The sequence below is a fragment of the Astatotilapia calliptera genome, chromosome 7, assembly GCF_900246225.1.
Source record: "Astatotilapia calliptera chromosome 7, fAstCal1.2, whole genome shotgun sequence".
Lineage (NCBI taxonomy): Eukaryota > Metazoa > Chordata > Actinopteri > Cichliformes > Cichlidae > Astatotilapia > Astatotilapia calliptera.
Window position 1 is genome coordinate 47,992,155 of NC_039308.1, and position 24,327 is coordinate 48,016,481.

Here is a 24,327-nt window from a genome sequence, read left to right on the forward strand (position 1 = left end):
TGAAAAAGTCTCATGTTCCTTAAGTACATCTACCCTGTTGAACTTATTATGGGAAATAAATATTTAAATAAAAACAAGCTGCTGATTATTTCACATTTTACTTGTGAGCAACAGCACATTTAAATCTTACAAATATAGTTATTTGGCTTATATTGTGATAGATATCGTTATCGCCTGAAATGAAAAAAACATATCGTGATATGAAAAAATCTCATATCGCCCAGCTCTAATTTTAGTCTGGCCCAGTCCCTTACGTCTGCTAGGTGGAGGAGGTAGGGTTAATTACCTGTACTGCAGCCACACACCAGGGGGCGATAGAGACGTTTTGGCTTTATTTTGGGGTCTGTTATGTCGTTTATGATTTCTACAGTGGTTGGTGGTAAACATTAGTGATGTGACGTTCTGTATCAAGGCTTCAAAGCTTGTGTCGAGTATTTGAGGGGGCGTTTCCACGATGCGCGTAACGAGGGTTGCTTCGTTTATGGGAGGAGCTGAAAATGATGACGTCCGAAGCCTCGCTGCCCGGCTGTACCATCTGACTGGTTCAGGAAGTGGTTTGAACTTTGCCGCGAGCTATGACAGCGATATAAACCCCTCAGACTTCATTCAAAATGTGGGTGTTTGATGGAGAGTTGCGGTTAGTGAGAGTGAGCCATCAAATGCAATGATAATATAGCATGCCGTAATGTTACTAAATGATATAACAATATTATACAACTGTAATACGTTACGTGTGATATTTATATTTGCGCTTTGTTTTTATTGTCTTTCCTCAGGAGAACAATCTCAAATAGATGACCTGGTTAGCATGGTGATTGAGGACTCCCAGCCATTTAGCATTGTGGAGGACAAAGGATTTAAAAGATTTGTTAAATCATTAAATGTTCTATGTTCTCCCCACTAAAAAAGTCATAAAAGAAGTGAAAATTTAGTTTTTACAGAATAAAATGTGAACAGGCAGGACTGTAGCTGTCCATACCTCAACTTTACAAAAGCACAATCACTGTCCACACCCCAACCACACCTCACCTCACAGTAAATGATCATTTCCATTTTAAGCATTTCCAAATAATCATTTTCCATGCTGCCAGTATAAATATACACAGTATAATGCCATCACTACAATATACATGTTTTACACGCTCCTTTTGTTGTTGACATTTACAGGCTGTGTGCAAAATGCCACACTCTTCAAATTCATGCCAATTAATATTTTTACGTCCAGTAGATGTCCTACTAGAGCAAATGAAGCTTCAAGACGCTTTGTGCTGGGGTGAACCAACTAGTAAACATACCCCTGACCAACTTTGTTTGCTACTCCGTGAGCAAATCAGTATAGAGGGGCGTAAGAGGGGCGGGACCATCGCAGGCAAGGTCCAAGAAGAAATGTTCTTTTCTGGAGTCAGGATAAAGAGTTTTATTCCGAATAGTGTGTGGTCTAAACGCTGAGCTGTCGAGATGGCTGACAACAGAGATAAAGCTACCGACCAAATGAAGTCATGGAAAGCGAATAGAGGCTCTCAGGTCTATACATTCGGTTTGATCGATTTTTTTTTTTTTTGGTTTTGCGCGGTGATGAACTGGAAATGGGCGATTTAAGCTAGCTTTTCGAGAGACCTATCGTTCAGTAGACGATTATATTCAGACATATAACTTTGTTTTGTAAAGGGCTTACTTGCTAGCATTACTATTTCATTCTTTTTAGCCAACGTTCTTCAAAGAAATCAAGTGGGTGACTACACATCTGAGACATTTTGGGCACTAAAAAAAACAAACACGCGAACCAGCCGTGAAAGAGATGTCGTCTGAACAGCACATAGTAATTGTTATGATGCCAAACTGCACCGTTGTATACACGTGTTACTTTTTATGCGTAACACAGTTTGCATTTTTTAACTCCTCATTCAAAATCGCCATCATGTGTTGTTAGTTTGATTAATTAAGTAATAAACCAGCTGCACCGATTTTGTTTCTTTACTGGAATCATCAGGTTAAAGTAGCAGAAAAGGACAGTTGTCATGTATTAGTGTTCTTGTAGTCTTTCTTCAAGATGTATATATTTAATGCTTTTTCTGTTTTTGTTTGTGTGTTGTGTTGTTTGTGTGTTTTGTTTTTAATGTGTCTATTATTAGAAACCAGATGTGCTGACCACAGGCGGTGGCCATCCAGTGGGAGACAAATTGAACTTGCAGACTGCAGGGCCAAGAGGGCCGCTGCTGGTTCAAGATGTTGTCTTCACAGACGAGATGGCCCACTTTGACCGTGAGCGAATCCCAGAGAGAGTGGTCCATGCCAAAGGGGCAGGTAAGGCATTATGCTGCAATCATGCACTCAACATTTTTTTGCTTTGAGGTCAGTAAGACAGCAAGACGTTTCATGCCCACACTTAGAACTAAGGATTGTGGCCAGATATACAATCACAATATATTTTTTCTTCATTTTGATCCGATAATAATACTCAAATATGGAAAACGGTGGAGTGCCCGTGTCAGGGCCTGTACCTGCCTCAAGTGGACGAGTTTAAGTATCTTGGGGTCTTGTTCATGGGAGAGGGGAGCAAGAGCTCAGCAGACAGATTGGTGCTGCGGCTGCAGTAAAGTAGACCCTGTACCCATTCGTCGTGGTGAAGAGAGAGCTGTGCGTACCCGTTGATCTGCATTGTCACCCGCACCTATGGTCACAAGTTTTGAGTATTTGGACATTTAACATGAACTAGAATGCCACAAATACAGAGTTACTAAGTTGTGTATTCAGCTCCCGACACCAAAGATTGTCGGTGTTTAAAAGGTATTAACAGCAGCTATGTGGTGCAGTTATTTCTGAGATAAAGCAGTGGCCAAGAATCAAGAATTGTATTCTGGTGCAGGCAGATGGCTACAAATGACTGCATTAAAATACAAAGTTAAACAAAACAACCAATAAAGTGGTCTAAAAGGAAATGTGGATCCTGCTTATTTGTGGATTAACTCTGAACAATTGTTAATCTTTACAGGCTTTACAGATCAGGGCTTCAGACTTTGGACAGACATTGAACGAGTTGTTTGTTGGAATACGAGCAAACTAAGACCCAAACAACTTGGGTCTTATATTTGTCCTCATGATAAATAAAGTAAATACAAGAACTCGAAATTTGTGAAGCTTATATTAGCAGACATGTCTTTTAAAATCTGTATTTATTTTTATTTTTTTCTCCATTATTCAGGGGCGTTTGGCTACTTTGAGGTCACTCATGACATCACTCGCTACTGCAAAGCCAAAGTGTTTGAGCATGTTGGCAAGACTACACCAATTGCTGTCCGCTTCTCCACTGTGGGTAAGAACGCCTTGTTCGCCTTGGTTACAGATTTGCTTAGTGAGGGGGGGGGTGTTTATTCTTCCCTGTTTTTGATGTGATAGTTTGGACTTGCTATTGAAATCTATAGTAGCACCACTGGACTGCACTCTAGGTCCTTACACTCGTATGACTCATTGATGTTTGCAGGTAGCAGGAGAGGGACAGCTCAGCTTCGGACAGTGCTGGGGTTTTAGCTAGCAGCTTAAATTGATGTAACTAATAGGGGTGCAACGATATTCGTATCGATATTGAACCGTTCGATACAGTGCTTTCGGTTCGGTACGCATATGTATCGAACAATACAACATTTGTAATTTATTTTATCAACTTTCCTTCTGACAATGCTGTCTGTGTGGAGCGCTCAGTGGATCTGCGCTCGACAGTGCAGCCTAGGCTAGGAAGAGCGCAGGGCAAGCTAGCAAGACAGAAGTTAAGCTCTCCTTGCAACATAGACCTCCCCCACCCTCATTCAGATCTGGTGTTTGGAATTATTTTGGTTTTCATGTGACGTATGACCCTGAAGGTAAGCGAGTCATGGACTAAAGTAAAACAGTATGTTGGATGTGCCATGCAATGCTCAATTACATTGGTGTGAACTAGTGTGTTAGCACAGTTAGCTCGTTAACGTGTTGGCCGTCTAGCCCCATGCACGGAGCAATCGGCGGTAGCTCGTTAACGGAGATTTGCCGTGTTGTGGCGTTAAGGTCATTTCAACGAGATTAACCTGAAAGCACTAGTGGGAACACAACGAATATGACTGCACATTTACGCTGACATCATCCTAGTGCAAAGACAAGTGGAAGCAGAAAAAAAACAAGCAAGCATGCTACTAACTTTAGCCGAGTCAGAGAGTGATATTATACCCCTCTCGTCAAAAAAAGTGACAGGTTACTTCCGGAGCTCATTAATTATTCATGAGCTCCGGAAGTCCGGAAGTAGGAAGTAATTAAATTATCCCCTAATTAAATTAGCCCCTAATTAAATTAGCTCCGGAAGTCCGGAAGTAGGAAGTAATTAAATAATAAAAATATGATATTCATAAAAATATGATATTCATAAAAATATGATATTCATAAAAATATAATTGATTATTTAGAAAGTTTCTTATATATCAAAATAGCATTCTTTTATTTCTTTAAGCAATTAAAAAATTTATTTATTTTTTTATGCTCAAAAAACGCCATCTGGTGGTGGGTCAGTGTGTGCGCGCGCCCGCGCGCGCCCGAGGCTGTGTGTCTGGGCGCGCGGGGGCGCGCCCGTGTCTCCGGACCGTGCTCTCTCGGGCTCCGTGCTCATGTGTTTAAAAATGTATTAAACCATATTAAAATTGTTTAGTTAAACTTGTGCTTTTGTAACGTTCAGTATGGCCACAAACACATGCTGCATGCCTTGGGGGAAAACTTTATTTCGATTTATATGCATTTGTAGATTTAGAATAAAACTCATACTCAGAAAAAACAACTCGCGATCCCCGCAGCCCCCTTAACCTAATCCTTAGATACATAAGCAGGGAAAACTCCTTAAAAAACCCTCCGCTATTTCTCCAAAACCCTACAATAACTTGTTAGGGTACCCCCTCTATTCCCAAAACCTTATATTCGATAACAGGGAAAATCCTGAAAAAATCCTTAGTCTTTTTTTCTCAAATTCAGCGCCCCGCGGCTCCCTTCATGCTCAGCCAAACAAAGCCAAAACTCCTTTTAAAAATTTCTCCGCGATTTCTCCAAAACCCCTAGAATAACTTGTTAGCTACCCCTCTATTCCCAAAAAAAAAGCGCTATAATCCAAAAACATTGGGAAAGCTCCTTACTCTTTTTTCTTCAAAAACTTGCCTCTTGCTAGCTACCTCTAAAATTCTACGCAGAGTCTAAGTTCTACCTCGCTCTTAATCGCACCGATCCCGCAACAGCTTCCAGAGCACAATTTTTTCCTGCTTGTTCGCTCCCCGCTCTGGTCCCGAATGCGCTGCTTACCTCGTTTGAAAATTCCCCCCCTTAGACCAACTCCGCCTCACTGCGCCCCGCTGCCAATCACATAACCCTTGCACCGCTCCCTTCGCACCCCGGTTAGCCAATCGGCTCCAGGTCTGATTTTATGATCTCCCGCTGATGTTAAGACTATCTTCGAACCCCCAGAACACATCTGCCTTCAGCCATATCAACAACTGGAACCGCTCAGACTGCTTGCGAGTTCGCATAGGGAGCGGCCGATTTCAACAGCAACTTGCGTCTCTTTCCTTATCCGCATATCATTCGGTAAGTGTTAATCTTCCTCTCTAACTACATTTTTGCATTTTCCTTTTTACCATTCTGTCAATCCTTTCATTTAAAAAAATAAATAAATATCACAATGGTTTGTAACAGGTACAATACACCATCCATCCATCCATTCGCCTCCACTTATCCTTTTCTCAGGCTCGCGCGGTGCGCTGGAGCCTATCCCACGTACAATACACTTTAATATATATATATAAGCTCCACTTTTAACTCCCGTAAAAGTTTATACATTACATGTCTACATCACCTATCATGTCCTCATCGGGTATCTCATATCATCTTGTTATTGTTATGTTATGCTCCTTTGATATTTTGCTAGTTTGCGTGTTTTAAAACTCTTTTTGTTTTTCTTTATATTTTTAGACCCACATGTGTTAACCTGATCCCTGCGAAACACCAGCTCTGCGTGGATTTTGACCGCGAGTGACCGGATGTTGTTTCCGGCCTGAGGTTGCATGAAATGCCGTGAGGCTCGTTTGAAAGATTGCGCCCGAGACCAACTCCGCCTCCAAGGCATGCCTACCTTTAGCTGCCACCAGTGAGATATCAGAGCCGGGCTCCACATATCCAATCAGGAGCACGAGCAAGACAGCTTTTGCAGACTCTCCAGAAATATACAAGTCCTTACCAACTGCTCTGCAACCCAGTGTTTCTGGTCCCCTCACTAACATCGCTTTTTGAGATATTTTTTATGAACCACCAAAAAAGCAATTTTACCCCACAGTACAGAAGACTGGGTCTGAGGGCAGCAGCGGGGACAAATGATTGTAATGAAGCGACGGACATTTCATGGGTGGTCTTGCATAATCGTGAGTTATTATGTCATATGGTGATAAGTACATAGTTTTGCAAGAGGCATACAAGCACTGTGGAAAAAGTAATCATAAAACTGTTTTTGTGAACACCCTACGTTATGCTTTAAAAAATGTGATACATGTAATGTGATCATCAAAGAACATGATTTTTTTAAAAAAAAAACTTTTATTCTTATGCTTTTAAAGTATGTCAGATTATCTTAAAACACTTATTTGTATGTTATAATGTTTTTCTTACACCATGTGTAATTTTTATAGACACCTTATTCATTGTATCAATGTGTAATTATGTATCTTTTGATAAATAAATAAAATATTTAATCTTGTATTTGTGTACTTTCTGGTGATTCAATAAAAAATTAGTCACATATCGCTCTGATAAACACAGATGGCTGAAAGAAATGTTTGATGGAACAAAGGAAACAAGTGTCTTGCTGCTAAACTTTTAAGTCACCATGGTTTAAATGAGAAAGTCTGTATGTAAAACATGAAAAACTCCATATCAGTGATATCTACAAAGGTGTACTCATTTCTTTGTAATGGTACTTTACTGTTCCAATGAAACAAAAAGAAAATCTCATTTTTAAAGTACATTTTTCGGCCATCCTGACCTATTTTCAGGGGCAAGAATGTTGATGTTAGACTGTGTTTTGAATCAGGTTGTGATCTTAAACTAACTATCACAGCACTGATTTCAGTTGTAATCTCAATTAGAATCCCAATTTGGCTTTTCTCCAGTCAGTGTTATGGTGAAATTTAACTTGTTCTTTTGTGTAATTGCACATGGCCCAGCAAAGGACCCCTTAGTAAGCTGTACAGCATAAGTTTTCAATTCACTTTTGTCAGAAAACTTCACAGTATGAGAAGTTACAGCACAGTTTCTCCAAACGTGTGGTTCTTTTTCAGCCAGCGTGCTTTTAGAGCATCTACATTAGCTCATGTAGTAAAAGTACAATCAGTAAGTGTACTTTAACATTTGAGATTCCGAGTCACTCTTGCTTAGATCATGTGAACTATATCATGAACCTTTTTTTGTATAATGCATCAAACGTGTTCAAATCAGTTTATTTTCAATTTATTTTAACTAATCTAGAGACAAGCAACTCCTTTTTAGCTTCTGTTATGTATTTACCTCTCACACCTTAATCTAGATGTTAGTGTTCTCAGAGTTAACATGTCTCATGTTGCCATGTTGTATTTCTAATACCCAGCCTCAGTGTTCGCCCTGTTGACCCTCAAATCCAAACACCAATGATCTAGATATTCACAAAATTCATAAGGAGATTCTTAAGGTCTTAAGTTTTGTTGTTTTTATGTTTTACAAAAAAAAACTTCACATTTTTTATATTTTTAAACGAAAGTGACATGCAAGGATATTTTTCTTTAGTGATGTTGCTTCAGCAATCTCAAATACTAATTATTCTGGGAATTTTTATGGTCAAACTATGTGATTTTCCAAATGTGTGTGTGTGTGGAGTAAAATGACCTTGTTCTTATGATGTTGTCACCGTGAATCATTTAGGATTAACAACACAAATTGTATCGATAGCAGAAACAGTCTTATAACTTATAATTCTCACACGTTACCGCTAGTTTTACAAACGCAGTCTTCTTCAGCTCTGTTTATGTAGCTTTTATGAAACTGATTTTCCATAGTACAAGTAGAATTTAATTTTTCTTTGCTCTCCAGTATAAATGCAATAATTTGCAGGCTTTTTACTGAAACTCTCACAATGCAACACTCAATGCTCAGAGCTTCATATATCAACAGCTCTGAAAATATCTTCTTTTTTAAAGTAATGTAGGACAGGATCTCTCACTCTCTGTGTCTCAAAAAAACCCAACTAAACTGGCAATCACCACTAAACAAATGAAAGTAGTTTATGGCTTTTTTATCAGCTGCATTTCTTTCATTTATGTATTGATCCCATTGTTTATTGGTAATGCTTTTAGGTCACTGTTTTAGCATGTCTGCCTCACACTCCATTTAAACAGTTTAACAGATAGTGGGGTCTGGTAAGGAAGTTGGGGGGAAGCAGACAACTCCACAGGAAGAGTCTTTTTGTCTTTTCTCCACTGTAAAAGATAGCAAGGCAGTGTGAAACTTTCTTTGCGGGAAAGACAAAACTGAGAGCCATGCTAGGCTCAGTGAGAGACTCTGCTCACCCTCTGCCCCAGCGATGGCAGTCCCTCACCAAGCTTGATTTCTGTTCTTTGTCTTGATTAAAGAATGTTAGCTACCGCTCATCGCTTGTCTGCAGGCTTTATTAAATGGAAAACTTCCACAACAACCTCTAAACAGTGGTTTATGGCTTTTTGTCACCTGCAACACCATGTAACACTTGGATGTTAGATTCTTTTACCAGTCAGTGTTGTTAGCCCCAACCCCCAGGCTCCAGGTATCTGAGCTCTAACCCTGGCTGCCAAATGTCCCCCTGAGGCCTTTGTGCCTTTTACCACCAGACTAAGTTTGTACTCCTATCTACTAATATTATTTTATTTTTTTATTATAGCACAAGGTTCAGTTAGGTTACTACTTTGACTTCCTCAATTTGCGCACATTTCTGACCCGATACTTTATCAAGCTTTTACTCGAGTGTTTTTGACACTAGCAGCTGTACTTCTACTTAAGTGAAAATTGCCTGCAATTTTGCCACCTCAGTTGCCACTTTTCTGGAGTTTGTACACTTTTTATATTGAAATGTTCAACGTTTTACGTGTTATCCTTGATCACAGTTCTAAACAAGTTAACTTTCTTCACTTCAAAGTAACCCAAAAAAGAAACTATATGTCCAGTTCTCTTTACTCCAAACCTGGTTTAAGGCTATGCTGTTGTTGTGATATGGCCATACAAATAATATTAAGTTTAATTAATCTTTTAAAAAAATGGCTGCTTCATAGAAAAATCAAACTGTGTCTCGTGCGGGTGTATTGTGACTGCTCCATCACAATGTATAATTTGACTTGTGAGGTACACACAACAAGGCCAACAAGAAAAAGTGAATTAGAGATTCATTACAAAATACAAAAAATAAAAATAAATAGTGCACAAATTTAAAACAAGCAAAACACCTATGCAAGAGTAACTACTAATGATTTACAAATACTTGTCATATACAACCAATACACTCAGAGAATTTTACCATATCAGTATAAAGCTCTCTGTAATTCCTGGACAGTTCGTGAAATAATTTAAAATTAAATCTGCACTTCAGTTAACTATTCTTTTTTAAAAACAGGTTTATGTCTTAGATCTACGGATACAGCTAAAACACTCTGCTTGTATAATGCTGTATTCTCTCCCAGCTTATCCTTTTCTCACAACAGGGTGATTCCCAAAGTACGAGTCAATAAAACAATCACTCTAAAAACCAGAACAGAAAGATAAAGTTGCAAAATAAAAGATTAAGGATTGTGTTTTTATAGCATGTAGTAAACTATCCCCTTTTTCTAACACAGAGTTTGTATGAAGTTCACTTTATCAGCTGAAAATATTAAAGCCAGAACTTACAAGATCAAAAACCTTTTACTTCATGTACAGGGTTTCCAAAAAAGTTTTATTTCAGGTATATAAACCATTACATTTGATTCAAGTAAAACAAATAATTACATTGATTCTTGTAAAGTTTTTCCAAGAAAGTTTTATTTGATGTAACGGGTTTCCAAAATTATTTAATTTGATGTAATGAAACCAATAGATTTGAATGGGGTAAAACAAATAACTCGATTGATTCTTGCAATGCTTTTCCAAGAAAGTTTTATTTGATGTAACGGGTTTCCAAAAAAAAAGTTTTATTTCAGGTATATAAACCAATACATTTGATTCAAGTAAAACAAATAATTACATTGATTCTTGTAAAGAGTTTCCAAAAAGGTTTTGACTGGCAACAACGCTCACCTGCTAAATCCAACAGAACACCACTGGGACATTATGTTTCACTCCATCTGACTGTGCAGGAGCTCAGTGTTGGGTATGGTAAATGGTCTGTTTCATATTTAGTGCTTTTAGACTCTTCCTGGTTGTTGATGAGACTTTGCAGAAAGCAGCTTCACCTCTGATCACACACACACACACACACACACACACACACACACACACACTCAACTCCACTCACTCACCTGGAGGATCAACACTCAGGCTAATGATGCTGATGGGGTTATTGCTCTGGGGATTTAGCAGGTGAGCTAAATCATGTGTAACATGTGAATTTCCTGAGTGTGGCATTAATAAAGTCTGTGTCTATGTCAAAGCTGACGTTTAAATTCCTTTTTAAATTTACCAACATTTCTGATTTGCGGTTAAGACTGTGACATGTTTTCACCATTTGAAAGCCAGAAGAGTGATCACTCTTGAAGCCTGGTTGCTGCAGAATACTAGGACTACTAGTACTAGTTCTAGTACTACTGCTACTCCACAAAGCACATTGTTCAGGAATTTCACAAATTTGCTTACGTCTAATGTGTTGGCTTACAGGTAAACTTGTTTTGCAGGTGGATAGGATGAAAACTTCCAGCATCACATAATGTTTTCCGATCAGTAGGTTTGGAGTAAAAAAGAACTGGACATATATTTGTCTTCTTTGGGCTACTTTTATGTCAAGAAAGTTAACTTATTTAGAACTGTGATCAAGGATAACACATAAACCCTTGCAAATGTGATGGTAAAAGAGTCTAACATCTAGGTGTTACATGGTGTTGCAGGTGATAAAGATCCATAAACTACTTCCATTTGTTTAGAGGTGATTGCCAGTTTTGTTGGGATTATTAGAGATACAGAGATCCTGTTCTGCTTTACTTAAAAAAAAAAAAGGATTTTCAGAGCTGTTGATATATTAATCAGTGTTCATAGAAACATGGATCAACCATGTTTTGACAGTGAGAGTGTTACATTGTGACAGTTTCCATAAAAGTCTGCAAATTCTCTGAACAGGTAGCCATGAAGCAGCCATTTTTTTAAAAGATTAATTAAACTTAATATTATTTGTATGGCCATATCACAACAACAGCATAGCCTTAAACCAGGTTTGGAGTAAAGAGAACTGGACATATAGTTTCTTTTTTGGGTTACTTTGAAGTGAAGAAAGTTAACTTGTTTAGAACTGTGATCAAGGATAACACGTAAAACGTTGAACATTTCAATATAAAAAAGTGTACAAACTCCAGAAAAGTGGCAACTGAGGTGGCAAAATTGCAGGCAATTTTCACTTAAGTAGAAGTACAGCTGCTAGTGTCAAAAACACTCGAGTAAAAGCTTGATAAAGTATCGGGTCAGAAATGTGCGCAAATTGAGGAAGTCAAAGTAGTAACCTAACTGAACCTTGTGCTATAATAAAAAAATAAAATAATATTAGTAGATAGGACTACAAACTTAGTCTGGTGGTAAAAGGCACAAAGGCCTCAGGGGGACATTTGGCAGCCAGGGTTAGAGCTCAGACACCTGGAGCCTGGGGGTTGGGGCTAACAACACTGACTGGTAAAAGAATCTAACATCCAAGTGTTACATGGTGTTGCAGGTGACAAAAAGCCATAAACCACTGTTTAGAGGTTGTTGTGGAAGTTTTCCGTTTAATAAAGCCTGCAGACAAGCGATGAGCGGTAGCTACCATTCTTTAATCAAGACAAAGAACAGAAATCAAGCTTGGTGAGGGACTGCCATCGCTGGGGCAGAGGGTGAACAGAGTCTCTCACTGAGCCTAGCATGGCTCTCAGTTTTGTCTTTCCCGCAAAGAAAGTTTCACACTGCCTTGCTATCTTTTACAGTGGAGAAAAGACAAAAAGACTCTTCCTGTGGAGTTGTCTGCTTCCCCCCAACTTCCTTACCAGACCCCACTATCTGTTAAACTGTTTAAATGGAGTGTGAGGCAGACATGCTAAAACAGTGACCTAAAAGCATTACCAATAAACAATGGGATCAATACATAAATGAAAGAAATGCAGCTGATAAAAAAGCCATAAACTACTTTCATTTGTTTAGTGGTGATTGCCAGTTTAGTTGGGTTTTTTTTGAGACACAGAGAGTGAGAGATCCTGTCCTACATTACTTTAAAAAAGAAGATATTTTCAGAGCTGTTGATATATGAAGCTCTGAGCATTGAGTGTTGCATTGTGAGAGTTTCAGTAAAAAGCCTGCAAATTATTGCATTTATACTGGAGAGCAAAGAAAAATTAAATTCTACTTGTACTATGGAAAATCAGTTTCATAAAAGCTACATAAACAGAGCTGAAGAAGACTGCGTTTGTAAAACTAGCGGTAACGTGTGAGAATTATAAGTTATAAGACTGTTTCTGCTATCGATACAATTTGTGTTGTTAATCCTAAATGATTCACGGTGACAACATCATAAGAACAAGGTCATTTTACTCCACACACACACACATTTGGAAAATCACATAGTTTGACCATAAAAATTCCCAGAATAATTAGTATTTGAGATTGCTGAAGCAACATCACTAAAGAAAAATATCCTTGCATGTCACTTTCGTTTAAAAATATAAAAAATGTGAAGTTTTTTTTTGTAAAACATAAAAACAACAAAACTTAAGACCTTAAGAATCTCCTTATGAATTTTGTGAATATCTAGATCATTGGTGTTTGGATTTGAGGGTCAACAGGGCGAACACTGAGGCTGGGTATTAGAAATACAACATGGCAACATGAGACATGTTAACTCTGAGAACACTAACATCTAGATTAAGGTGTGAGAGGTAAATACATAACAGAAGCTAAAAAGGAGTTGCTTGTCTCTAGATTAGTTAAAATAAATTGAAAATAAACTGATTTGAACACGTTTGATGCATTATACAAAAAAAGGTTCATGATATAGTTCACATGATCTAAGCAAGAGTGACTCGGAATCTCAAATGTTAAAGTACACTTACTGATTGTACTTTTACTACATGAGCTAATGTAGATGCTCTAAAAGCACGCTGGCTGAAAAAGAACCACACGTTTGGAGAAACTGTGCTGTAACTTCTCATACTGTGAAGTTTTCTGACAAAAGTGAATTGAAAACTTATGCTGTACAGCTTACTAAGGGGTCCTTTGCTGGGCCATGTGCAATTACACAAAAGAACAAGTTAAATTTCACCATAACACTGACTGGAGAAAAGCCAAATTGGGATTCTAATTGAGATTACAACTGAAATCAGTGCTGTGATAGTTAGTTTAAGATCACAACCTGATTCAAAACACAGTCTAACATCAACATTCTTGCCCCTGAAAATAGGTCAGGATGGCCGAAAAATGTACTTTAAAAATGAGATTTTCTTTTTGTTTCATTGGAACAGTAAAGTACCATTACAAAGAAATGAGTACACCTTTGTAGATATCACTGATATGGAGTTTTTCATGTTTTACATACAGACTTTCTCATTTAAACCATGGTGACTTAAAAGTTTAGCAGCAAGACACTTGTTTCCTTTGTTCCATCAAACATTTCTTTCAGCCATCTGTGTTTATCAGAGCGATATGTGACTAATTTTTTATTGAATCACCAGAAAGTACACAAATACAAGATTAAATATTTTATTTATTTATCAAAAGATACATAATTACACATTGATACAATGAATAAGGTGTCTATAAAAATTACACATGGTGTAAGAAAAACATTATAACATACAAATAAGTGTTTTAAGATAATCTGACATACTTTAAAAGCATAAGAATAAAAGTTTTTTTTTTAAAAAAATCATGTTCTTTGATGATCACATTACATGTATCACATTTTTTAAAGCATAACGTAGGGTGTTCACAAAAACAGTTTTATGATTACTTTTTCCACAGTGCTTGTATGCCTCTTGCAAAACTATGTACTTATCACCATATGACATAATAACTCACGATTATGCAAGACCACCCATGAAATGTCCGTCGCTTCATTACAATCATTTGTCCCCGCTGCTGCCCTCAGACCCAGTCTTCTGTACTGTGGGGTAAAATTGCTTTTTTGGTGGTTCATAAAAAATATCTCAAAAAGCGATGTTAGTGAGGGGACCAGAAACACTGGGTTGCAGAGCAGTTGGTAAGGACTTGTATATTTCTGGAGAGTCTGCAAAAGCTGTCTTGCTCGTGCTCCTGATTGGATATGTGGAGCCCGGCTCTGATATCTCACTGGTGGCAGCTAAAGGTAGGCATGCCTTGGAGGCGGAGTTGGTCTCGGGCGCAATCTTTCAAACGAGCCTCACGGCATTTCATGCAACCTCAGGCCGGAAACAACATCCGGTCACTCGCGGTCAAAATCCACGCAGAGCTGGTGTTTCGCAGGGATCAGGTTAACACATGTGGGTCTAAAAATATAAAGAAAAACAAAAAGAGTTTTAAAACACGCAAACTAGCAAAATATCAAAGGAGCATAACATAACAATAACAAGATGATATGAGATACCCGATGAGGACATGATAGGTGATGTAGACATGTAATGTATAAACTTTTACGGGAGTTAAAAGTGGAGCTTATATATATATATTAAAGTGTATTGTACGTGGGATAGGCTCCAGCGCACCGCGCGAGCCTGAGAAAAGGATAAGTGGAGGCGAATGGATGGATGGATGGTGTATTGTACCTGTTACAAACCATTGTGATATTTATTTATTTTTTTAAATGAAAGGATTGACAGAATGGTAAAAAGGAAAATGCAAAAATGTAGTTAGAGAGGAAGATTAACACTTACCGAATGATATGCGGATAAGGAAAGAGACGCAAGTTGCTGTTGAAATCGGCCGCTCCCTATGCGAACTCGCAAGCAGTCTGAGCGGTTCCAGTTGTTGATATGGCTGAAGGCAGATGTGTTCTGGGGGTTCGAAGATAGTCTTAACATCAGCGGGAGATCATAAAATCAGACCTGGAGCCGATTGGCTAACCGGGGTGCGAAGGGAGCGGTGCAAGGGTTATGTGATTGGCAGCGGGGCGCAGTGAGGCGGAGTTGGTCTAAGGGGGGGAATTTTCAAACGAGGTAAGCAGCGCATTCGGGACCAGAGCGGGGAGCGAACAAGCAGGAAAAAATTGTGCTCTGGAAGCTGTTGCGGGATCGGTGCGATTAAGAGCGAGGTAGAACTTAGACTCTGCGTAGAATTTTAGAGGTAGCTAGCAAGAGGCAAGTTTTTGAAGAAAAAAGAGTAAGGAGCTTTCCCAATGTTTTTGGATTATAGCGCTTTTTTTTGGGAATAGAGGGGTAGCTAACAAGTTATTCTAGGGGTTTTGGAGAAATCGCGGAGAAATTTTTAAAAGGAGTTTTGGCTTTGTTTGGCTGAGCATGAAGGGAGCCGCGGGGCGCTGAATTTGAGAAAAAAAGACTAAGGATTTTTTCAGGATTTTCCCTGTTATCGAATATAAGGTTTTGGGAATAGAGGGGGTACCCTAACAAGTTATTGTAGGGTTTTGGAGAAATAGCGGAGGGTTTTTTAAGGAGTTTTCCCTGCTTATGTATCTAAGGATTAGGTTAAGGGGGCTGCGGGGATCGCGAGTTGTTTTTTCTGAGTATGAGTTTTATTCTAAATCTACAAATGCATATAAATCGAAATAAAGTTTTCCCCCAAGGCATGCAGCATGTGTTTGTGGCCATACTGAACGTTACAAAAGCACAAGTTTAACTAAACAATTTTAATATGGTTTAATACATTTTTAAACACATGAGCACGGAGCCCGAGAGAGCACGGTCCGGAGACACGGGCGCGCCCCCGCGCGCCCAGACACACAGCCTCGGGCGCGCGCGGGCGCGCGCACACACTGACCCACCACCAGATGGCGTTTTTTGAGCATAAAAAATAAATAAATTTTTTAATTGCTTAAAGAAATAAAAGAATGCTATTTTGATATATAAGAAACTTTCTAAATAATCAATTATATTTTTATGAATATCATATTTTTATGAATATCATATTTTTATGAATATCATATTTTTATTATTTAATTACTTCCTACTTCCGGACTTCCGGAGCTAATTTAATTAGGGGCTAATTTAATTAGGGGATAATTTAATTACTTCCTACTTCCGGACTTCCGGAGCTCATGAATAATTAATGAGCTCCGGAAGTAACCTGTCACTTTTTTTGACGAGAGGGGTATAATATCACTCTCTCGAGTCATTTAGACAGCTGTTTAATATGCTGCTGAGAATATAGCCCAGAAGAAGCGGATAGTATAGCTTTTATTTTGGAAAGAGCCATCTCTCTGTAATAAACTCTCTTTTCCAAAGATGAGTGATTCCTCAATCAGATACAGGGCTTGCAATATCGCTAGCCCGACGTCCTGGGGCTAGCGATTTTTTCAGTCGGGCTACCAAAATCTATCTCTTCCCTGCCCGTCGGGCTATTGTAGGAAGGAAAAATATATGTCAATGCTTTTGCATTCTTTCAGAAATGTAGCTGGGTAATTATGTCATTGGCATCGGTGAGCCACTGTCAATATGTGACATATTGAAATCGCGTTTAAATTTGCGCTTGTTTTTTTGCTTTCACTTTGCAATCGCGCGAACTGTGTATAGAGAGCGACAGTACTGATCTGCGAGTGATGATAATTTGCGCACCAATTCCTCTGACATCGTCTTATTAATCGTTAGCTTACTATGCAAACATGACAAGTGAAATCTCCCGCAGCTTAAACATGTGAGAGGTTGATCGCGCAGAGAATCGCTGAGCTTATGTGAGTGCCTGTGTAAAAGCAGCAGTATATATATTTTAGTTCTGCTGAGCCAAATAAGACAGGTCAGGGTGAAGAAGTGACAGCCAAAGAAAAGCTTACCACAAAACGGAGAAGTTATGACAAATCAGACTATAAGGCAAAAAGAAAGTGCAGCTTTATGGTTTCATGGATAAAATAATTTCTGTGGCTGCAATATGACGAGCTAAATAACCAGGGCTGCACATAAGTGGTCCGCAGGTGCGCATTCGCTGTCAAAATAAAAAAACACGCACAAGGGTTAGGGTTAAATTTAAAAACTGTACTTTTGAGTTAAAATATATATTTATAATTTTAATAAATGACAAATTAAAAAGGCATGAACATTTTTTTTTGTATCGAAAAAATATCGAACCGTGACACCAAAGTATCGAACCGAACCGTGAATTTTGTGTATCGTTGCACCCCTAGTAACTAAGGACCATCAGTGGCTTTCAGGCGATTCTTAATGGGGAAAAATGTTCCATATCCACAGAGCTCTGACATAGTGGCCTAAAGATTGTGTTGCTTTCCATGTTTTTGTGGCCTGGGGATCACCGAGGATTTGCTACATCACAAATGTACACCACTTCTTCACAGTCCTGCATCTGCTTTCAGCATATTTTATATTTCAATTAAAAAAACAATATATATTATTCAGAATTGTGCATGGGATGGAGTTTGCCTCAGAACTTTGACTATACTTATATTTAAACTGTCCTGACAGTTTAAATATGAAACAGGTATGTTTATAAATATACTCCTGGATTATATGAGCCCTTAATCTTCTCACAACATGTTCATGTCTGCTGAAGACAGTTATGAAATGCTTTCAGAGGAAAATAATATGGACAATTAAAACATTATATTGAATGTTTCAGAAAAATGCAACAATAGAAGAAGATGATAATGATTTACTGCTGAAAAGGTTTTTGGTATGAGTTGCAAAACAAACTTTTAAATGCAAAGTGTAAGTAAAAGTGGTTATTTGTTAAAGGAGTGTTCATTGTAAGAAGCTGGCGATGTGATGGTAAGTGGTGTACTTACCATCTTGATTTGTGTGACACCAGAAGGGACATTAAAGGTAACTTTCAACAATGCTACTGGCTGTAAGGTGCAGATGGTACACACTGGCTCCAAATTTAGTTTAAAATAGTCAACCATATTACGTCATTGATTTTTGAGGAGTTGCTGTCTTATGGTTTGTTTGTTTGTTTTTTAATATCCCAGCTGGAGAGGCTGGGTCTGCAGACACTGTGCGTGACCCTCGAGGTTTTGCAGTCAAGTTTTACACTGAAGATGGCAACTGGGACCTGACGGGCAACAATACCCCAATTTTCTTCATCAGGGATGCCATGCTGGTGAGTGGGTGTAGGACGCATGTGTCTGGGCAGACCGTAATGGTTCAGATTTTTATAATTTTGTGTCAGAGAGTTGTAGTGTTACAGCAGTACTTTATTTTTTTTTATTTATTTATTTTTTAACATGTAAATAATTCTTCCAGGAACAGATTGTAGATCTAGTTTCATAAGTGGATGATTTTTCAGTTTTGTATCTTGTTTTCTTTGTTTTTACATTAAATATCTAACATGGGGTGTTTACACTCTTAGTTTAACTCAAAGTTTATAAAAGCCAAGCTTTTTATTCCTAATGTAAGATATTTAAGACCAGAGACACATTCCTCACAACACCTGTGCTAATATCAGTCAAGTGTACATTGTCTTATATTAATGTCCCATCCTTAATTTCGTGCAGTTCCCATCCTTCGTCCATTCCCAGAAGCGCAATCCCCAAACCCACATGAAAGACCCTGACATGGTGTGGGACTTCTGGAGTTTGAGGCCCGAGAGTCTGCATCAGGTAGATGCTGCTGAGCCTGATACTGAAAAGTCTAGTATATTATGTCATGTCAGCTGAGGTGTTTCTAAAATACACATTTAGGATAAAGAATATTTTCAAGTAAGTAAGTCTTTCTGTGCACTGTTGCTCGCTGTCTTTATACTTGTAGTCATTATTGACAGAAACTCTTGTAGTTGTTTTCATGGTCTCGTCTTGTCTCCTGTGCAGGTGTCTTTCTTGTTCAGCGATCGAGGTTTGCCTGATGGCCACCGTCACATGAATGGCTACGGCTCTCACACCTTCAAACTGGTCAATGCCGATGGTGAACGTGTCTACTGCAAATTCCACTATAAGGTCTGCCTGAGGTCAGCTTTATTAGCTGTTATGTTGTGTGTTCTGCCATCTCTGACTTCATTTTTTTAAAATAAATTTTTTAGACGGATCAAGGAATAAAGAATTTGACGGTGGAAGAGGCAGACCGCCTGGCAGCCACCAACCCAGATTATGGAATTGCAGACCTGTTCAATGCTATTGCTAATGGAAACTACCCATCCTGGACCTTTTACATCCAGGTCATGACCTTTGAGCAGGCTGAGAAGTTCCGGTTCAACCCGTTTGATCTTACAAAGGTACTGCAGTTCTGCACAACAGAAAACATCCGAGTTATAAAGTAATACGTGACATAAATGTGCAGTGACTCGGTAACTTGTTTTCCAAAAACGTCCATATTATCACAGGTTGTCTCTAAATAATGACGTGCTCATTTGAAAATCACAGATGACTTTTGTGATTTGTAAATTTTATTCGCGGTGCAGGTTTGGTCACATAAAGAATACCCACTGATCCCTGTGGGCAAACTGGTTCTGAACAGGAACCCAGTCAACTACTTTGCAGAGGTGGAGCAGGCGGCCTTTGACCCAAGCAACATGCCACCAGGCATCGAGCCCAGCCCTGACAAGATGCTGCAGGTGACATTATGGCAGATTTGACAAGCTGGGGGGAATGAAGAAAAGCTAGGTTGGTATTGAGCTCTGTCCTCCATGTTCTTTGTCTAGGGTCGCCTCTTCTCCTACCCAGACACGCATCGTCACCGGCTGGGAGCAAACTACCTGCAGATCCCTGTCAACTGCCCCTTCAGGGCTCGTGTGGCCAACTACCAGCGTGATGGTCCGATGTGCATGCATGACAACCAAGGTGAGACGTGATCAGGTCTGGTACCTGTGGCTCAGAAATGAATCTTGAGTAATCCTGGAATTTTAATCCAGGTAGTGTTACAGTTTATTTATACTGAGTTCTTAACTGTTATTTTTAACTGTTATTATACACGTGACATATACACAAGTGCATGTCACCTTTGAAGCAGACGATCAGTGATGGTGTTTTAAAAAATCTTAGTGATCCAAAAACACCCTTATTATATAAAATAATTAGAAATAATTTTATAACATGGGCATTACATGCATAACCACAGTCATCTACATTGTGCACAAAATGTAAAAACTAGCGATAAAACATTAATTTTATCGCTACATTTCATGCATTGTACAGTGGTAGATGTGTGAATAACGTATGTCATCACTATAGTCACTGATTATGGTTTTCCACAAACATCTCGTCTTTGTTCATTTTTTCTTTCTTTCCTTCACTGCCTCACCAGTGTTTTTGTTTGACCACCAGGTGGCGCTCCAAACTACTACCCTAACAGCTTCAGTGCCCCAGAGACTCAGCCTCAGTTTATGGAGTCCAAGTTCCAAGTGTCTGCAGATGTTGCTCGTTACAACAGCTCAGATGAAGACAATGTCACACAGGTAATGATGATTTAACAGGATCTGTAGGCGTGTGACACAGAGTGTCTGAGGCCCAGGCAATTTCAGATTTGATAATATTAAAAAGCTGCATAAATCTGTATTTAATATGAACAGTGGATCGAATGATAAGATGAAATTGTTGCTCATTTTTTAAAGGGTAATTGAAATATGTAGATTTAGTTTTAGTGGCTTTTTCTTCCTGTTACTGCACTCTGGTTTCTGGTTTCTTCGGCCTCATCTTGGAAGGAACTATAGTCAAAGCTAATTCTTACTAGTAATAAACAGAAAGTGTAATAGGATGGGTTTTTTTTTTTTTTTTTTTTTTTTTTTTTAAAGACTTGAAATCAAGTTGATGCTTCTGAGTCAAAATCTGTTTCTGATTAGTTCCTTTTTCCTCTGGAGAATAAACCTGTGTGTTTTTTGCAGGTTCGCACCTTCTACACTCAGGTCCTGAATGAGGAGGAGCGACAGAGACTTTGCCAGAACTTGGCAGGGTTTCTAAAAGGAGCCCAGCTCTTCATCCAGAAACGCATGGTGAGTCCAAGCACTACAGTCTCTCACTTTGCTGTCGCTCATAGTTTGTGCTTTTTGGAATGTGAGGTTTCAGGAAAGATGTTGTGCTTATTGATAAATGTAATCTAAAACGCTACAATAGCATTTACTGAATGTTTATTCTTCATGGCTTATAGGAGATGGAGAGAATGTGTTTTTTAAAGAACCTGCTGTCCTCCAGGACTGTAATGTTTTTCTTCTGTGTCTTGCAGGTCGAGAATTTGAAGGCTGTGCATCCAGACTATGGAAACAGAGTTGAGACTCTTCTCAAGAAGTACAATGCAGAGGCCAAGAAGGTATGTATGTATGTATATGTTTGTATATATGTGCTCCAATTTCCACTGGGACCACTGTTATCTTCACCCTTCACATTTTCTCGAGCTCTTCTCTGAGCCCTTGGTATTTCTCGAGCTTCTCGTGTTCATCCTGAACTATGGTGATGGCACTCACTAATCCCCGGCTTCCTCCACTTAGCATACAGTATAGGGCTGGGCGATATATCGAGTTTTTTAAAAATATCGATATATTTTCATACGAGATATAAGATGTGGCAATATCGTTTATATCGATATAGCCTATGTTACGTTATAATTATACTTGTGGAGCCGCAGGTTTGCCTCTCTTTCGTCCACTTTTGTCTCTACGCAACGTTACTCGGCCTCGCCTCCCCCATAGCTTCACCTGCAGGCAATGACAAGATGAAAGCGGAAAATCTCCGTTAGCGAGTTACCGCGGATGGCCCCGTGTGTGGGGCTGGACGGCGTCAACGTGTTAGCGAGCTAACCGCGCTAACGACATGCAGCCCGGAGGGGCTGCACGGCCTAAAATCCTTTCATTTTCTCAAAACTCGACAGTGCGCCTTATGTATGAATTCTGGTTGTGCTTACTGACCGCGAACCGATTTTATGTGGTACACAGCGCTCAGCAATCTGTCAAAAAATGTTTTAATATGACTTTGCTAAGCTACGGAGCTGCACCGCTTGATGTCGGAGGATTACGGCTACAGAGGAGGAGCCTCGCGGAGTGATACGTACTGTGTGTGTATAAGGACCACAAATGGCACCTGTTTAGAGACGTGGTGCAGCTGTGAAATCTGTCTCTTTGTTATTACGCTCAGCGTCTATTAGTTTACATTTTGACTGCACAATTGTGAGCTTTTTGTTATGCACAAAAACAACATTGTTTTCTTTTATTTATGGACCATGATTATTTAATAAATGCTGATAATTTATTTTTGAGTAATTTCTTCATGTACATCTACGCTGTATGTAAATAAAAGTGCCCGTGTGACATCTGGGACACAGTGTGACTAAGAACTCTCTTTTTGTTCTTAACTTATGGCTTAAAAAAAAAAATCGAGATATATATCTTATATCGCCATCCAGCTAAAAAATATCGAGATATGAATTTTGGGTCATATCGCCCAGCCCTAATACAGTATCAGGGTGCTGGACTTGGGGTGAAACCCTCCATGCATGGTCAGGAGCTTCCTGGTCTTGATGTCAGTGGCTTCTATCTCAAACCTTTGGCCAACTACTAGTATTTTTTTTTCTTTTTTACTTACTGTGCTAAGTGTCTTCTTTTTACTTTATATTTTATACTTTTACTACGTTTACTTGGTTATTATGTTACTATTCTTCATCTTGTTTTATTGCTGCTGGCCTCTGTGAGCCACCAAACAAATTTCGTTGTATAACTACAATGACAATAAAGTGCTTTAACTCTTATTATCCCAACAGGGTACCTGATCACGGACAGGGCATAGGTGTTGTTCTTAACGTTCAGCTGACTCCTCATGACTTGCTTGACGCTCTAACCCATGTGCCTTTTCATGTTAGCTGGACAGGAGCTTCCATGTGGTGCTGAGCCTGGTTATTAGTTGGTAGTTGTATGGGACTGTTACCTTCTGGAGGTCCTTGGGGATCATCACTGTCCAGCCTTCGTTAGCTATTCTGGGTCTCTCTCGTTGACTAGTAGCTGGTTCATTTGTGCTGCTAGACACTCATTTAGTCGGCTTCTTTAGCCAGTAGGCATGAATCGTATCAGGGCTTGGTGTTGTCCAACTTTTCACACTGGAGTCTCTTTCTTGGATGTCTACCACCGTAATGAATACTGGACCCTGTTCAGGGAGGTTGCTGTAGTCTCTTAGATACACTGGTTACTGAGCATTGTTGTTATGTGTTGTGTCCTTCTCCTGTTGTTGTTTTTTTTTTTGTTTGTTTTGTTTTTTGTATCTGATCTCATTTGTGTTTTGTTTGTTTACTCTGTCCCTTTTCAGGATGCCACTTTGCACGTTTACAGCCGTCCTGGAGCCTCAGCCATCACCGCCTCATCTAAGATGTGATGCCTTAAATTTCAAAAGATGCACCTGTGTGATAACTGTTAACTAAAATGGACCATTATTCGAGCCATCAGAAAAGGTTCAGAATACTAGCAGTCTAGTTTTTAAATGTTTTGGCTAATTGGTTTTTAATTTAGTTTTTCCAAGCAGTTTATTTCTAATAATTCTCAGCAGCACTTGCATTTTTCTTGTTATCTACAACATAACAAGGTTGAGATAAAGTCGCCATGATTCTACTGCAGTGTTTTTGAGCTTTGAATAGTTATTGTTAGATCAATCAAGTTTAATATGCATTTAAGAGCATTTTATTCCATTTAATTTTGATTTGATTGCATTAAGTTCATTTACTAAACCAGTCTTAGCTAATTCCTCAGAGTGTGTATACTACTAAACTACAATGCTTGAAAATTTAAAAAGCATTGTAACTTTAAAAGAAATCTGTTCACTTGTTAAAAATTATGTTTGGTATCTGCTTTAATGTCAAATCTCGGTTTAAGCTGGTAAAACATCTGGAGTTTTTATGAACCACAGGTTTGCTGCTGCTTTATTTCCCAGAATGAGCAATGATCTGTTGTGGTTACTAGTAGGGCTGTGCGATATGACCAAAATCTCATATTCCGATATAAGACATTTATCGTCCTGATAACGATATAAATCACAAACTATACATTTTTAGACAAGTTTTAACGGCCACCATTTTCTTT

The 24,327-nt window shown here is 38.9% G+C and overlaps 1 protein-coding gene across 2 annotated transcripts; it reads left to right on the forward strand.

Moving 5' to 3' along the window:
- The first annotated feature begins 1,354 nt into the window (after positions 1-1,354).
- On the forward strand, positions 1,355-24,256 carry LOC113026437 (catalase). 2 transcript variants are annotated; one of them, XM_026175242.1, is made up of 13 exons: positions 1,356-1,524; positions 2,133-2,304; positions 3,203-3,313; positions 18,314-18,444; positions 18,839-18,943; positions 19,151-19,276; positions 19,360-19,551; positions 19,738-19,890; positions 19,978-20,116; positions 20,600-20,730; positions 21,157-21,264; positions 21,495-21,578; positions 23,561-24,256. In XM_026175242.1, exons 1-13 carry the CDS (start codon positions 1,459-1,461, stop codon positions 23,624-23,626), a joined length of 1,584 nt encoding a protein of 527 aa, XP_026031027.1. In that variant the 5' UTR covers positions 1,356-1,458; the 3' UTR covers positions 23,627-24,256. The 2 variants fall into 2 exon arrangements, with proteins under 2 accessions (XP_026031026.1, XP_026031027.1); XM_026175241.1 differs by lacking the exon at positions 23,561-24,256 and having other exon boundaries at positions 1,355-1,524; positions 21,495-21,799.
- Positions 24,257-24,327: the final 71 nt, after the last annotated feature.